The sequence below is a fragment of the Mustela putorius genome, unplaced genomic scaffold (genome assembly GCF_011764305.1).
Source record: "Mustela putorius furo isolate JIRA1106 unplaced genomic scaffold, ASM1176430v1.1 tig00003853_pilon_pilon_pilon, whole genome shotgun sequence".
NCBI classification, from domain to species: domain Eukaryota; kingdom Metazoa; phylum Chordata; class Mammalia; order Carnivora; family Mustelidae; genus Mustela; species Mustela putorius.
In genome coordinates, this window is record NW_025422005.1 from 61,544,729 (window position 1) to 61,558,660 (window position 13,932).

General features: G+C 37.6%; 1 protein-coding gene across 4 annotated transcripts in view; it reads left to right on the forward strand.

Moving 5' to 3' along the window:
• The window catches only part of LOC101680385 (serine/threonine-protein kinase TNNI3K), a 329,700-nt gene that overhangs the window by 229,914 nt on the left and 85,854 nt on the right, over positions 1–13,932 (forward strand). For all 4 annotated transcript variants that reach the window (XM_045064725.1, XM_045064724.1, XM_045064723.1 and 1 more), the window contains exons 18-20: positions 4,586–4,638; positions 4,968–5,020; positions 9,213–9,345. In XM_045064725.1, coding sequence (XP_044920660.1) covers positions 4,586–4,638; positions 4,968–5,020; positions 9,213–9,345 — 239 coding nt within the window. The remainder of the gene's footprint in view (positions 1–4,585; positions 4,639–4,967; positions 5,021–9,212; positions 9,346–13,932) is intronic.

Consider the following 13,932-nt stretch of genomic DNA (forward strand, 5'->3'; position numbering starts at 1 on the left):
ACTTCCTTGTATGGTTACCAAACCTCCTGCCATATGGAGATCATTCCTCAGCATCATGGCACCCTTAAAGATGTTTTCAGAGTTTTAGCATCAAGTGTGTGTGTGTGTGTTGCAGATGTGTACACTTGTGTATATTAAAACATCTGTTCACCATTGTCCTCCTTCCTTCCACTGTAACTCTCTCTTCTCATCTACAGCTCCTTATTTCTCAGTCCTTTCCCCCAGATAATAGGATTTGGGCTAAAGGGCTAGTTCAATCAATTACTGAGAGGTTTATTTATCTAACAAATTCAAATCAAAAGGGTCTGACTCACAGGGATATTTTCACCAAATGCTATGTACGTGAAGATACTCTGTAAAGCGTCATGTGTAACAGAAAACGGTCTCCCCCCAGAATTTCATATAGAAGCAAATGGATAAAGTGAACCTCCCAGGTGGTCTCCTAGGGAAGAAAAAAATCTTAGAATTCTCATCATCTTATTTCCTTTCACTCTTCTGATCCTGATGACACTCTTTGTGTGCCTAGCTGGATTCCCAGGTCAGATTGCAGATGTCCCGTTCACAGGGATTGTGCTTCATTCATCAACATATGACCTATTAACCACACTCTACCAGGGAAGAAGGTTAATCTTTGCCTGCTGTGTCTTGGTGGATCAGAGGTGTATTCGATTTATTTCCATGTAGCTTGTTGACTTCATTCTCATTACCTTATAGTCATATACATTGAACACAGAAATTTTTAGCACTAGCTGTCAGATCTTTCTTCACTCAAGCAGACTTTCTGTAATTTCTGTCTAGACAGCAAGCTGAAGAGTCCTGGCTCCTCAAGGCCTATCTGGATGATGTGCGAGTCAGCTTCCCCTTAAAAAAGTGTAAACTCTGGAGCCTGAAAATTGAATGCTGCCTCCATTTCTTACTAGCTCTGATACTGGCCATCTTATGTAACCACTGTGATCCTCAGTTATCCATCCGCAGAATAGATATGCTAATACCAACCACATAGTGGCTCCATGAGGAATGGAAGAATCATGAAAACACCAGTGCTTTCCTACAGAAGGCTCTCACGCAATACTTACTCCCTTTTTTCTTTACTGCTACCCTCTCTGTTACTGCCCTACAACTTTCACTATTCTCACTCGTCTCAAAACTCGCCATTCAGGACAAATCTCAGTAATTAAACTCTTGAAGTTACCACTAATAATAATTGTACCACTTCTATTGTCTTAACTGACTTCAGCTCTAAGCTCCTCCCCTCCCCTAGGTATCCTCAACCCTGATGCTGATGACTCTCTGACCCCCCACAAGGGCCAGCACAAAGCCTTAGTTAGTGCTGTCACTGATCAGCACAGATTCTCTCAGCTTCACCCCTGCCTATCTCTCTCTATATACTTCACTCCGGGTAATAGGAACCATGACTCAGCAGTAACTAATAAAATGAATGGCTGAATCTTAGAGGTAGTTCTTAAAGTTAGTTTCCATGGTTACTGAGTGGTTAGAGAAGGAATGGGCAAATCCAAAAGACAATCTTGAAGTAAATAGAAAATTTTATTTTGTTCCAGCACTTCCGAAAGTTCTGCAGTATTATTTTCATAGTATCCTTTTTGACATTTGGTCCCATTTGCTGGTATGAACGCAGATCACCTTATGTTCCTAAACTGTCATTTCATCCTTTGTTTTGTGTAATTTACTACTGTGTGTTAAGAACACAAGAGTTCTATCTCCTTGTATCAGGCCTAGAACTCCCTTCCATTTTCATCTTTCCTTGTAAGAATCCAACACCACCTCTACTAAATTTCCCTCCATTACTCTACAGCACGTACTCCAATTAGGAAGTATATCTTCCTATAATTCCTGATAGAAACTGTAAATATCCCTAACTCTAGACCTTTCTAAGATCATCCTCCAACTTAGACTTCTTTTCTCCCATTATCTTCGGCCCCATTTTCTCCTCACTACGTCTGCTCACAAACTCTTTGCCTGTCTCGTTTACCACTGTGTATCCCAGAATATAGAAAATTTCTTGATACATGACCAACATTCAGCCAATTTATATTTATAGACTTACAGACTTTCCCTCAAGTCCCACTTCAAAAATAATTTCTTTTTTTAACCTACACTATTTTCTTTGAATTCTTACATAAGCCACATTCATTTTTATTTTTATCAGCTGATTTTAAGTTCCTTGAAGATGAAATTCATAACTTGCCTCACGTTGCATCTCTCAGAGTATCTTGATAATATGAGGAAATTAAATATCATCTTGGAGGAAAGGTTCATAACCTAAAACAAGAATGATTCATAAAATGCATTTCTCACCTACCGTTTTCTAGTCTCTATTCTAAGATCTGAGAGAGTGACCTTCATGAACTAGAGTCTTTGTCTTCACTGTTACTAGTTACCTGTGTAATCTCCACTGATACACTCAAATTCTCTGAGTTTTGGACTCTTCTAGGAACTGAGAGGGTTATACTAAGTTCTAATGTCTCTTCCCATCGTAGGATTTTGTGAATTCTAAATATTTATCAGTAGATTGATGAATGGTATTTGAAAAGTATTCATGACTATTTTCTATTTCTTTTGATTTATTTGTTCAACAGATGTTTATTGAATGCTCCAAGGTAATGTGTATGCTAAAAACACCAGAGGTACAGCAGTGAGCATAATCCATGCATCCTGAGGTATCCTGCTTCTCATACCATGATGCCCTGGATGTCCCAGGGACCTAATTCACTTAAATTTCTTTGATAAAAGGGCAAAATTTTGCTAAACCCTCCACCCCAATTCCAGCTAGCTCTTATTAACATAAAATATTTACTTTGGGAGAAATTTAAGCAAGCAAATAAATAAGTATTCCATACAGATGTAACTTTTCTGGGGGTTCTCAGATCCGCGATTTTAAGCTATTGCCTGGATGACTACTATGATGGAAAAAGTGAAAATTTAACCAGTTGTTCTGGGAGGCTTTCCCTATATTGAACTAGAGCAGCAGCTCCATTTACAAATCTGTTTTACATCTTGAAATGATACTCCTAAAAACATTTTTTTAAATAACCACTGTTCTGGGTAACTAATTGGAATTAAAACAAAGTAACAGACAGCAAGCTATACATATAAATGTGTGATAATTAGAACTCCCTATTTGGTATGTATTTTAATGATATCTTTAAAATGAAACACCCATTATCTTTTGATAGGCCAATGGATGTGGGATTGAAACTCCCATAAATCCTTCAACAAATAGTGGTACAACATTAGATGCATTTTTCTTGTTGTACTTGAACTTCCAGAGAGCTCCTGATGCTATCAAGTTCTTTATCATGACAGTCATCACATGTAGCAACTGATAAATTTGTGGTTAAAAAGAACATTTCAGGGTTTTGTTTTGACATCCTTGATTACTTCTACACTGGGTTTTTCCAAACAAAGTGACTTTAAACACATTCTGGATTTTTGGTAGTTGAGAGAGGATTAAGTCTCTATCACAGAACTAAAATTCACTAATAATACTAGGGAAGTACAAAAGTAACTTTCTTATAAAGCTCCAGTCAACACCAAAAAGCATTTGTGTAAAGGATTCAATGTCTTATTTGTCTTACTCAGGCCTAGAAAATTAGGTTCATAACCTCTTTATATTGATCATGGAGCAAAACAACTAAGGATAGAGGCAATAAAACATGGGATAGCCTATGGACACTAAAAAAAAAAAAAAAAAAGAAAAAAAAATCCAGTGAAGGATCTCCTAATTCTGAAGTGACTTATTTGCAAGCCAAATGTGAAATGAGCATGAAGAAAGGCATTCAGTAAGAAGCACTCAAAGATATGCTCGTCTGTAAGATACCCCACAACTCATTTCACCAACATGTGTGAGGAACAATCTTTTTTGGTCTTTCCCAGTCTTGATTCTTGATTTACTTTTTGAAAAAGAAGGACATTCTTAATCTAGCTTGAATTATGGTTTGGAAAGACTTTGATGACCTTTATACATTTTCTTTCCTAAAACCTTAAAAGGTGGTATATCTAGTATCAGGTTTAAAAACGCTCTTTCTTCCTGGAATTGTAGCTAGAAGATATTGGCCAAGACATTTTCCACAAAGGGTCCTTTTACTGTGTTCTTATTGAGCTCTGACTTGAACTGTCCTTATGCCTAGGGTTCCAGCAAGCTGGTTCTCTAGCTCTGATCTCATATGCTCACAGATGCCTTTGTCCGAGTCTGTTACAATTGTATTAGCAACTGAACCTCAAAGATTTGAAAAACTGATCTTCAGCTAATGGGACTTTTTGACAAGTTTAGAAGATATACTCAAAGTTGGATACTGCGTGTGCTTTCCAAGTTAGATATAAAATGATTTTGTATATATTCCTTTTGAATTAGCAAAATTAGGAAAATCAGACTCACTAACTTAAGATCGCTGGTCATCTGTTGGAGCTTCTTTATCATCTGGGTAAACACATATCATTCTCTTCCTTAAGATTCATAAATTCAGAATTCAGAATTCAGATTTCAGAAATTCAGAAATTCAGATTCAGAAATAATAAAGTCTACTGAAAGTTGTTTTTTGTTTGGTTTTGTTTTGTTTTTTTATAGTCACAATATTCTTCTCTGTGAGGACGGGCATGCTGTGGTGGCAGATTTTGGAGGTGAGATTTCCATGAATAATACCCCAAAATGACATCAGTCTCTTTCTTCCTTCCTAGTTGGTGCCTAATATTATCTGATGAATCTGAAAATGGATTTCACACTGACAGCTATGCTTCTCTAAGTCATTCAAATTTCAGTGACCCTGATTCTCAAAAGTATATTGTTTATTTTCAGTTTTTCCCCTTTGATATCCCAGACTAAAAAAAAAAAAGGAAGTGAGCATTTAAATAAGGTAGAGGCTCTTGGGGTTTCAAAATTTTATCTGTGATTTTAACCTTGTTTTTAAAGATATTTCCTTTGACATGAATTTGTTTTCTCTCTCCCTCAGAATCAAGATTTCTACAGTCTCTAGACGAAGACAACATGACAAAACAACCCGGGGTTTGCTGCTGCTTGTGTTCCCTATAATTATGAAACAATTAAAATGTGTAAACTCAGCATGAGACGAAGTGAGAGGAAAGCAGCTTTAACTGGAAGCATTGTCATGGTCCCAGGGGCAGGATAATGTTTTATGTTTTTATTTTCAGTAAGCCCTCAAAAGAACTCTTTCAAGGCTCTACCAGAAAAATAGATTAGATATATATTTGGGAAGGGCTATGGGCAAAGTAATACACAACTTGTTTAAAATATAACTTAAAAAAGTACATGGCAGGCATAGTTAATTGGTTCTCAGTTTTAGATCTTCTTTATTCAGCAGTGGAGTGAATGTTTAATCAGTAACGAACTATAGAATCTGTAGTTAACCAGCATCTATTAACAACTTTTTTCGACTTTAACATCATAAGGCAATATGTCACATAACCAAACATTAATATTTAAGTAAAATATGTTATAACATCTGAAGCAAGCATAATTGTACTCAAGATGCCTGCTATTAAATTCCTTACCTGCTCTCTCCTTTGCTCCCCGCCACCCCCAAAAAGTAACTTCTCATTCTAGACCCCCTCTGTTATTTAATTACCCATGTTTGAGGTAATTTTCATTCCTTCCTTCCCTGCTTCCACTGACTTTACTCACTTTTCCTGTCTGTTTGCATGCTTGTTTTCAGTTCAACCCAACCTCTCATTTTCCACCTCAGTGCAGGTCTTCATCTCTCCTCTGAACTAGAAGTAGGATTCTAACTCCAGTATTCTCTTCCAGTTCATTCTTTGCAACATCAGACAAGTATTGGGTTCTGTCAGTTCACTTCCTCTTATAAATCATCAAAGATACCCACTACCCAGGGCACCTGGATAGCTCAGTCAGTTAAGCATCCGTCTTGATTTCGGCTGAGACCGTGATCTCAGGGTCCCAGGATCGAGCCCCACATCGTGCTCCATACTCAATGGATATCTTCTCTCCTTCTTCCTCTGGGCACCCTCACTCCCTGTGCATGCATGCTCTTTCTCTCCCTCTCTCACACACATAAATAAATAAATATATATGGAGATTATATAGATATAGATCCATATATATATATCTCTACTACCCACAGGCCAAATCCAAATTCATTATCTAGCAGCCTCCTGTCCTCCCCAGTCTGGCTCAGAGCCACTCTGTGACCCCTTCTCCCACAGTAAGTTCTCTCAGATCTCCTACAGCCCAGCACACAACCCTCCTGGTCATGCCGCAAACATGCCATTCACCTTCGCAGCCCCGTGACTCTCCTAGTGTGTGGTATTCTCTACCTGGATAGCTTTCTACTCCACCCCACCTAAAAGCAGTCTACTCATCTCGTAAGACTCAGGAAATTATATCCATTTTAAGTAACTTCCCTTCCATAACATCCCCTCCCCACTGCCTCCTCCCCATGTACTCTTCTGTCCGTGCTTTTGTGCATTTTGCACTGCTAACTTAAACTCTTATTTATTCATTCTACAAACATTTATTGAGGGCCTGCCCTGTATCAGGCATTGTGCAAAAGATGAGAAATGCAAAATGTGAAGAAAAGTTTAGTCCTTGATCTCAAGGAGCTCATTTTCTAATGGGGAAAACATGGTAATAAGCAGAAAGATTGAAAGCAGTGTGGAAATTTTGTGGTAAATAAGGTGTGACAAAGCATCATGGGAGCTCAGGTGGGATGAATGGGAATAAATTAGCTGTAGGGAAAACAGAAAGGAGTGGCAGGTAGAATGAACAACAGTATGAGCAAAGTCACAGGGGAGAATAAGAAATATCAGACTTCCTAGGGGAACTTCAAATAGGTTGGCATTGTTGGCATGCACTGTGAGAGGAAGAGAGAGCAAAAGATGGATTAGAGCAGAAAGCAGGAACCACATCACGGACCGTGTCGTATTGTAAGCAGGATTATGCATGCTGGTTTCCCCAATTAGACTTCACTCATTCATCCAACAAATATCTGTGGGCTCTTTACTAGAGGCCAGATATTCTTCTAGGAACTGGGGATATTACAGTAAACAAATAAATTTTCTTATTCCTATGGAGCTAATATTCTACTAAAAAGAGATAGACACTGAACAAATTAACAATATATATTGTTAAGAGACAATGTTGTGAAGAGACAAGTGTTATGAAGAAAAAGCAAAGCACAGGATATGAATGGAGAGTAGTAGGGTGCCATTTAGATAGGGCAAGAAGGAAAGATAACATTTGATGAGAGACCTGACCAGCAGTCACCCATGTGGGGGGAAGAGGAATACAGAGTAAGTGCAAAGGCCCTGAGGCAGAAAAATTCTCTGTGTGTTCAAGAAGAGACTGACTGGAGTGGAGTAAGCAAGAGGAGAATGGTAAGATATGAGGTAAGGGAGGTAGAAAAGAATGAGTCCTCCTTTTGACAGGACACACAGACCTGGGACATAGAGATAGCTAAATCAGTAGTTCTCAACCCCAGCTGCACACTGGAATCACTTCAAGAACTTGTTTAAAAAGTATGCCACTTGAATCTAACCCCAAGAAATTCTGATTTCATTGGCCTGGGGTTGATCTTAAGTGCCTGTATCTTTTAAAAGTTTCCCCAAGAAATTCTGATTTCATTGGCCTGGGGTTGATCTTAAGTGCCTGTATCTTTTAAAAGTTTCCCCTGTATCTTTTAAAAGCCACTGTGATTCTCAAATACATCCAGACTGGCTAAATAAATTTCTGTGGAAAAAATTGAATTGAATGTCACCAACAACAAGTAATTTTTTATCCTAGCAGTGTAGTCTTTAAGCACAGCACTACTCTAGATTAATTTTGAAGACTATTTTGTTTCCTACTAGTTATGTGGCCTTGTGTAAGTTGGCTAATTACTCTATCACTCCCCTGTGGAAAAATGGGCACATTGTATGCCTACTTCCACTTATGCAATGTTGTGTCACAATGCATAATCTGCTACGTAAGTGGGGGTTATTTGAAATGTGAAAGCTCATGTGAAAGAATTGCATATAAGTACCATAATCGGAATAGAGATATTCTTGGAATGCTGTAATTATGCCTGATTTCAAAATAAGGTAGACACTTCAAAAGAATTATCAGCAGCCAGCTCTGCATAGAATTTCGGTAAGAGCAATAAAAGGATACTGGTTTCCTTCAGTGAAAATACAAAGAAGGTGTTTGGTGAACTTCATTGATAAGGTTATGACTCCATGGGATTTTAGACCTGAAAGGGCTTGCCTCCTTTGTTTTGCCCTTGAGGAATCTGAGGTCCAGGAAGCTTATGAGATTTGTCCAGAGCTGCACAAACAGGCAGTGGTAGAGCTAGAACTGGAATTTTCATCTCCTGACTCAAAACCTAGTGCTCTTTCCCCTAAACCACAAATAAACCAAAATTATGCATTTGCATCCATCCCGGAATGGAAACTTATATTTAAAACCAAAAAATATATAACTGCAAGTGAAAAAAAATGTAAATAATGCCATCAAAACATGAATATGAAACTTGGTACAGAGAAAATTATAACAGTTTATAGACTTTGGTCCTGGAATACTTATTGCGCAAACCACATTCAGAAATAACACAACTGGACCAACAAAGGTGATATGACAGATGTGATCCTGCCAGTAAGATATCTGCTTTGTAGGAGTATTCTGGGTGCCCCCCTAAGGTCCTTTCTCTCCTCAGTCATGAAGGCACTGTTTAAGGGTTTAATTTAGTGACTTCCTAAATTACAACCTGAAGATCTAAAGGAGGGAAGGTGCCTCCCACATGTGTGATTCACCCCCAGGGAGGCATAGAGTTCTTGGATGAATCGTGATTGGCTTTTCAGAAGCCTGTATAGTTTCTAGGGGTAAGATGCTCAGAAGTAAACAGAAAATGCTGCTGCTGTGATCATCATTTTATAAAACGCAGAGTTACTTGATGATTAATATTGTTGCAATATTTTTGGAAGAATTATGAATCTCATGATCTTCCAATGATTTAAAAAAATGCTCTTCGCTAAAATGAGCAACAATAGAAAACCTACTGTTTATGTATAAACACACCAGTTTATTGCACAGTATAGGGCAATCAATGTTATTTTATGTTTATATATATATGTATATATCTTTTGAGAACAATGCGAGAACACTTAAATCCTTACTAAGAAAAACGGTGTTCTACAATGGGATAACTAAACATTTGGTAAATGACTTGTGGATGTTTCTGGACACACAGAACCTCCGCTGGATGGCTCCTGAGGTGTTCACTCAGTGCACACGCTACACTATCAAAGCTGACGTCTTCAGCTATGCTCTGTGTCTATGGGAACTCCTCACCGGTGAAATTCCATTCGCTCATCTCAAGCCAGGTAAGACATCCTGCCAAGTTTTTCTGTTTTCCAGAGTTCTGTGCATTTTCATGACTTCAAGAAACACTTATTTCCAAAAAGTAATACTCTTGGTGGGTTGGCAAGGTGAGAAGTAAGTAAACAATTTCAATTTGGTTGTTTTGTTTTGTTTTGTTTTAAAAAAATTGTATTTATTTATTTGAGAAAGAGAGATAGTGAGAGAGAAAGAGCACAAGTAATGGGGAGAGGGATAAGCAGACTCCCCACTGAGCCAGGAGCCGGAGGCAGGGTTCGATCCCAGGACCCTGAGACCGACCGTGACCTGAGCCAAAAGCAGACACAACTGACTGAGTCACCCAGGCGCCCCTCAATTTGTTTTAAAGCGTGTGCCAATAATGTAGACACTGTAATATCTATTTTTTTTTTTGAGATTAGATTCTGATGCTTCTTTTTAGTGTGTATATAAGGGTGAGCTGAAAGTAGCAACACATAAAAATAAACTCTCGGGACTGTTTTCTGCTTGTCTCACGTTATAGAAGGAAATTGCTTTTCCTGGTAATTTTGTATTACATAAATGGATACCTTCCAAAAATGGGGCTTTGTGAGTGAGCCTAATTTTGGGTGATAAGATACATTAGACTCTGTGTACATGTAGACTGCAGAGGTATGCAGTCTAATCACATGAAAAATATACACATACTTGAGGTTTAAGGTAAATTTTATTTGCATCTGCTCTTCATTTTATTTGATTTTATGTCTTGTCATTCTATTTACTTTCTTGTATTCACCATGCGACTGGAAATTTGTCCCCAGCAATCACTCATCTGATTTATGGCTTTACAGGTTTGCCTTTTCCAGTATGTCCTATAAATGAAATCATGTTGTTGATTTTTAGTAATTCATTTTTTTTGTCCCTGAGTAATATTCCATTGTGTGGATATGTCTAAATTTAATTATGGATTCACAAGTTGATGATTATTTGGATTATTCTTACTTTGGGACTACTATGAATAAGATAGGTAAAGCCATTTAGGTCTTTGTGTGGATGGTTTTATTACTCTTGAATAAATATGTAAGAGATAATTACCAGATCTTATGAAAAGAGTTTTTCTAAGGCGTTTGTACCATTATGGATTCCCACCAGCAGTGGATTAGAATTCCGGTTGCTACACATCCTTGCCAGGACTTTTTTGTCACCTGTTTAAAATCAAATATTAGCCATTTAAGTAGGTATCTAATGGTATGCTGCTGTAGTATTATAATTCTCTGACAGCTAATGATGTTGATGATCTTTTCACATGTTTATGTGTGTTCGTGCCTCCTCCCTTGGTGAAGTGTTTGTTCACATTGCCTTATTATTCACTTGTAAGAGTTCTCAGATTCTAGGTAGAAGTCTTTCATCTGCTATGCATTTTGAAAGTGTTTTTCTCTAGTCTGTGGCTTGCCTTTTCATAGTCCTAGCAATGTCTTGAAAGAAGTTTTTAGTTTCAATGAAGTCTGCATTATCAAAGTTTTAAATCACATTTTTTGTATCCTTTCTAAAATATGGTTTCATCAATAAGGCCAAAAGATTTCCTCCTATGTTTTCTTAAAGAACTCTTAGAGGTTTAGGCTTTATATTTATAAAATATATTTGTCTTTTTTTTAATGGCACAGGTATGAACTTTTGTTATTCTTTTGCTAATTTATTTGTTTTTTGGGCACCTGGGTGGCTCAGTCAGTTAAGCATCTGCCTTTGGCTCATGTCATGATCCTAGAGTCCCAGCGTCAGTGGGGAGCCTGCTTCTCCCTCCCTCTCTGTGGCTCCCAGTGTTTGCGCTACCCTCTCCCCTCAAATGAATAAAAATCTTTTAAAAATTTATCATAAAAAATGTATTTGTTTTTTAATATGGATGTTTAATTTTCCAGCATAGTTTGTTGAAAAAACTTTCCTTTCTCCTTTAAATTATTTTGGTAGTATTGTCAAAAATTAATTGCCCATATATATATTTATTTTTGAACTCTGTTCTATTGATATATGTCTACCCTTAGAACTCTAAGAGTATTCTAAGAACTATGCCTTACCTTAGAACTCTGTTCTATTGATATATGTCTACCCTTACTCTAATAGCATATTATATTGTAAGGTTACATTTAAGTCTTGAAATCAGGTTAGATGAACCTTCCAACTATGTTCTCCTTTATAGAAATCGCTTTGGCTCTTCTAGACTTTTTGCTTTTCTATGTAAATTTTAGAATCAGCTTGTTTATTTCTACCAAAAAAAAAAAAAAAGCCCACTGAAATTTGGGGTGGATTACACTGAGTTTATATAGATCAATTTAGGAAGAATTGGCAATGTAAGCATACTGAATCTTCTAATCAGTCCCCATGGTGTAGCTCTCCCTTCAGTTAGGTCTTCTTTAATTTCTGTCGTCAGTGTGTTTGTAGTTTTTAGCATACAAACCTTGCACATTTTTTTAGACATCTCTATGCATTTTGTATTTGATACTATTGTACATGTTATCCTTTAAAATTTCAATGTCCAATGGTTCTTTGTTAGAAGAGAGATATAATTAATTTTTAAATATCAACCTAGAACTCTACATATTTGCTAAATTTACTTATCCATTCAAGTACCTTTATTCTACATTGTTTGGGATTTTCCACATAGATGATTTTGTGATCTGTAAATAAAGACCTTCTTCCTTTTCAATCTGTATATTTTTTTGTATCTTTTTTCTTAACTTCTTGCACAAAGACTAGTGAACAACAATGAACAAAAAACAGAAGTGATAAGATATATACCTCAAATCTAACTCCTAAAAATTTCACCTGCCACCATGCTAGTCAAAGCTGCTGTCTTTATCACTGTACTGATGCCACTTGACTTCTCTCCCTTCTTCTGCCCCACTTCCTTTGAGACATTTTTGCTCACTTACTGTCATATGACCCTAATTAATTTTTAGATCTTAGCTTAAATATCACTTCTTCCCAAAACATCTTCCTTAATTCTCTAATATTGAGTTAATCCAATCTCCTCCATGCCCCCAAGTCATCATTTATTATACTATTTATCATATTTTACTCATACAGTTTTGGAATTTTCTCTACTCCATTATCCTCTGCTAATTACACATGAATATTTTGGAGAGATAAAGATCCTTTCTGTCAGGAACCACCCAGAAATATTTACCCTTTAAAGAGAGAATATTATATAATAAAACAGTTAAAAGCCTTGCCTAAGAATAACTGGATTCCAATATCCCAGATATTAGAACTTACCGTACTTTATCGGAAAGAGAATTTATGATAGATGTTGAATTTTTTAAAGTTGGACAGTGACCGTGCATCAAGAAATGAGACTCCTTATATCATTGCAGTGGTTAGGCAATCTAGCATATGTTCCACAATAAATTGTGTGAAGCATCAGATTCAGTATAAGCTACATATTAGCCACTTACGAAGAGGAACAAATCCATGACTACAATGTTTGGCAACATTATCAGTTACGGTAGTAGCAACATTCCACATGGCTCTTCCTTCTGGATTTAGTAGTAGTACCCTATCTCCTGAGAGAAATACGAAAGTGGAACACAAATACTGGCACTGACTCTTATGCAAGGAATGAGTATACCTGGAGAAGAACATGAAGTTAGAGTCTCTTTTGTGTAGGCCATGTTCAAATTAACCTTATAATCTCAGGTTTAGAAAGAACCAAAAAGCCATCATATCTGGCATTCTATGGATCACCTGATACCAGATGCCCAAAGGGTCAGGAGAATTGGGCAAATGCTGGACCCCGGACAGTGTGATGGACAGGAAGTCACGTGCTCTGACTCCAGGGGACAGCCGCTACCCAGCTCCAGCCGAACAGGGCCATGCAGAAGTGTAGGGATCACTGCTCACTATTACCATATAAACGAATTTCTGTGTGTGTTTGTGTAGAAATCTAAAGGTTTGGGGTGCCTGGGTGGCTCATTCAATTAAGCATCTGACTCTTGATTTCAGCTTGGGTCCTGAGCTCTGGGAGATGGAGCCCCATGTTGGGCTCTGAGTTGGGTATAGAGACTGCTCAAGGTTCTCTCTCTCTCCCTTGTGCCTCCATGCTCACACACTCTCTCTCCTTCTGTCACTCTCAAAGAAGGAAAGAAAGAGAAAGGAAGAAAAAGAAAAGAAGAAAACTGAATGTTGTCAATTAATTCAGTTTTTAAGAAAGCGTTTTTCAGGATAACACCACATGGGCTAAGAGAATCGGCATAATGTGTAAGAACGTGAGCCTTGTAACTGTATGCAAGCTACTTAACCTAGCTGTACTTCACTTTATTTTTTAAATGGGCATAATAATGGGCCTACCTCAAAAGACTGGAATGGTGACTAGGAACTGGAAGCACTCAATAAATATTAGCTACTATTATTATTTTTAGGCTATTGTTGAGGGCTCCTCTGCCTGGGAACTGTGCTAGAGTTAAGAGGAAAACAGAGAGGAATAGGGCATTGCTCAGGCCGTCATAGTAAAGAGCAGAGGTTAAGTCCCAACTAGAGAGAAGCAGAGTGCTGAAGATGCTCCCTGGAGGAGTCTCCTGTCCAGACTGTGCAAAAGGGGAGAGGATATCAGAGAAGGAATCTAA